The sequence below is a fragment of the Priapulus caudatus genome, unplaced genomic scaffold, assembly GCF_000485595.1.
Source record: "Priapulus caudatus unplaced genomic scaffold, Priapulus_caudatus-5.0.1 Scaffold3364, whole genome shotgun sequence".
Taxonomy (NCBI): domain Eukaryota; kingdom Metazoa; phylum Priapulida; class Priapulimorpha; order Priapulimorphida; family Priapulidae; genus Priapulus; species Priapulus caudatus.
This window is the reverse complement of record NW_014580425.1, coordinates 1,243-2,608: the sequence shown is the minus strand read 5'-3', so window position 1 is coordinate 2,608 and position 1,366 is coordinate 1,243. Positions and strand designations below refer to the sequence as shown.

Here is a 1,366-nt window from a genome sequence, read left to right as displayed (position 1 = left end):
GACACGACCTTGATGTGACCTCGACACGACCTTGATGTGACCTCGACACGACCTTGATGTGACCTCGACACGACCTTGACTACTTCTTCTTGCTCAGCAGTCCGACGCCCGGAATGAGAGTCTTGTGCACGGCAGACGCCGTCGTCGTCACGGCAACGCCCGGCAGAGTCTGCGCGGCCGTCTGGTCCCACTTGCTCTTCCGTTTCTTTAGAGGATCGTCTCCTGCAAGAACGATTTGGACACGTGAGGGAGAAATGTAGAAAGGAATAATGCAAGGCAAAAATGTGGAAAGGGAAAATGAAAGGGGAAATTTTAAAAAGTAAAAATGCGAGGGAAAATGTAAAAAGGGACAATTCAATGGAAATGTTGAAAGGGGACAAATGCGAAGGAAAATGTAAAAAGGGAAAAATGCGAGGGAAATTGTAAAAAGGGACAATTCAATGGAAATGTTAAAAAGGGAAAAAAATGCGAGGGAAATTGTAAAAAGGGAAAATGCGAACGGTTTCGATACACACCAAGAGACGTACGGTCAAACCAGTGTATGAGCGCGTCGATAGCCGATGCGCCGGGCGCCACCCCTACCCGTAGCCGCACAGCGACCCCCGGTGGCGCCCCCTACTCACCCGTCAGCTCCCCGGGGGCGGCTGCCTTCTTCACGCCGGTCACGAACTCGACCTTGGTGCGATCATTGCGTCGCTCCCGCTCCCTGCGGTCCATCTCGGCCTTCTGTTCTCGCGCCAGCTCCTCATAGTACGCCGCGTCGGGCCAGCCGCGCGGGTCGTACACGTCCGGCGGGAAGTTGGAGCCGTACTCGTCGATCTTGCAGAAGTCGATGAGCTTCTCGTAGATGCTCGGGTTGCGGATGTCCTTGCGCTGCTGGATGAGGCGGTTGAGGTCGGCCGCCGACGCGTCGCGCGACTTCTTCCGGTGCAACTCGGCGATCTTCTCCTCGAGTATCTTAGAGCAGCGTCCCTCGGGCGAGGCGGGGAGCCGCACGTCGGCGAGCGGGGTGTGGCGGACGGCGCGCGAGAGCGAGGAGGAGAAGTCGACGTCGCCGGGAGAGGAGGTGTCGGAGCGGTGCGGCGCGGAGACGTGAGACAGCGGTATGGGGCAGTCGTCGTCGTCGTAGTCGTCCGAGCTGCCGAGGAAAAATGTGGCGGTTAGTGAGCGGCGAGAGAGAGGAGAGAGAGAGAGAGAGAGAGAGAAGAGAGAGAGAGAGAGAGAGAGAGAGAGAGAGAGAGAGAGAGAGAGAGAGAGAGAGAGAGAGAGAGAGAGAGAGAGAGAGAGAGAGAGAGAGAGAGAGAGAGAGAGAGAGAGAGAGAGAGAGAGAGAGAGAGAGAGAGTGAGAGAGAGAGGGAATCAGAGG

The 1,366-nt window shown here is 56.7% G+C and overlaps 1 protein-coding gene across 1 annotated transcript; it reads right to left on the bottom strand.

The window, feature by feature from the left end:
* Nucleotides 1–25: 25 nt before the first annotated feature.
* Nucleotides 26–1,138, bottom strand: LOC106819407 (SAP30-binding protein-like; the record flags this gene model as incomplete). The annotated part of the gene is made up of 2 exons (XM_014824049.1): nucleotides 26–222; nucleotides 624–1,138. Coding segments are annotated over 2 exons (658 nt in total), but the record flags the coding sequence as incomplete, so codon positions are not given.
* Nucleotides 1,139–1,366: the final 228 nt, after the last annotated feature.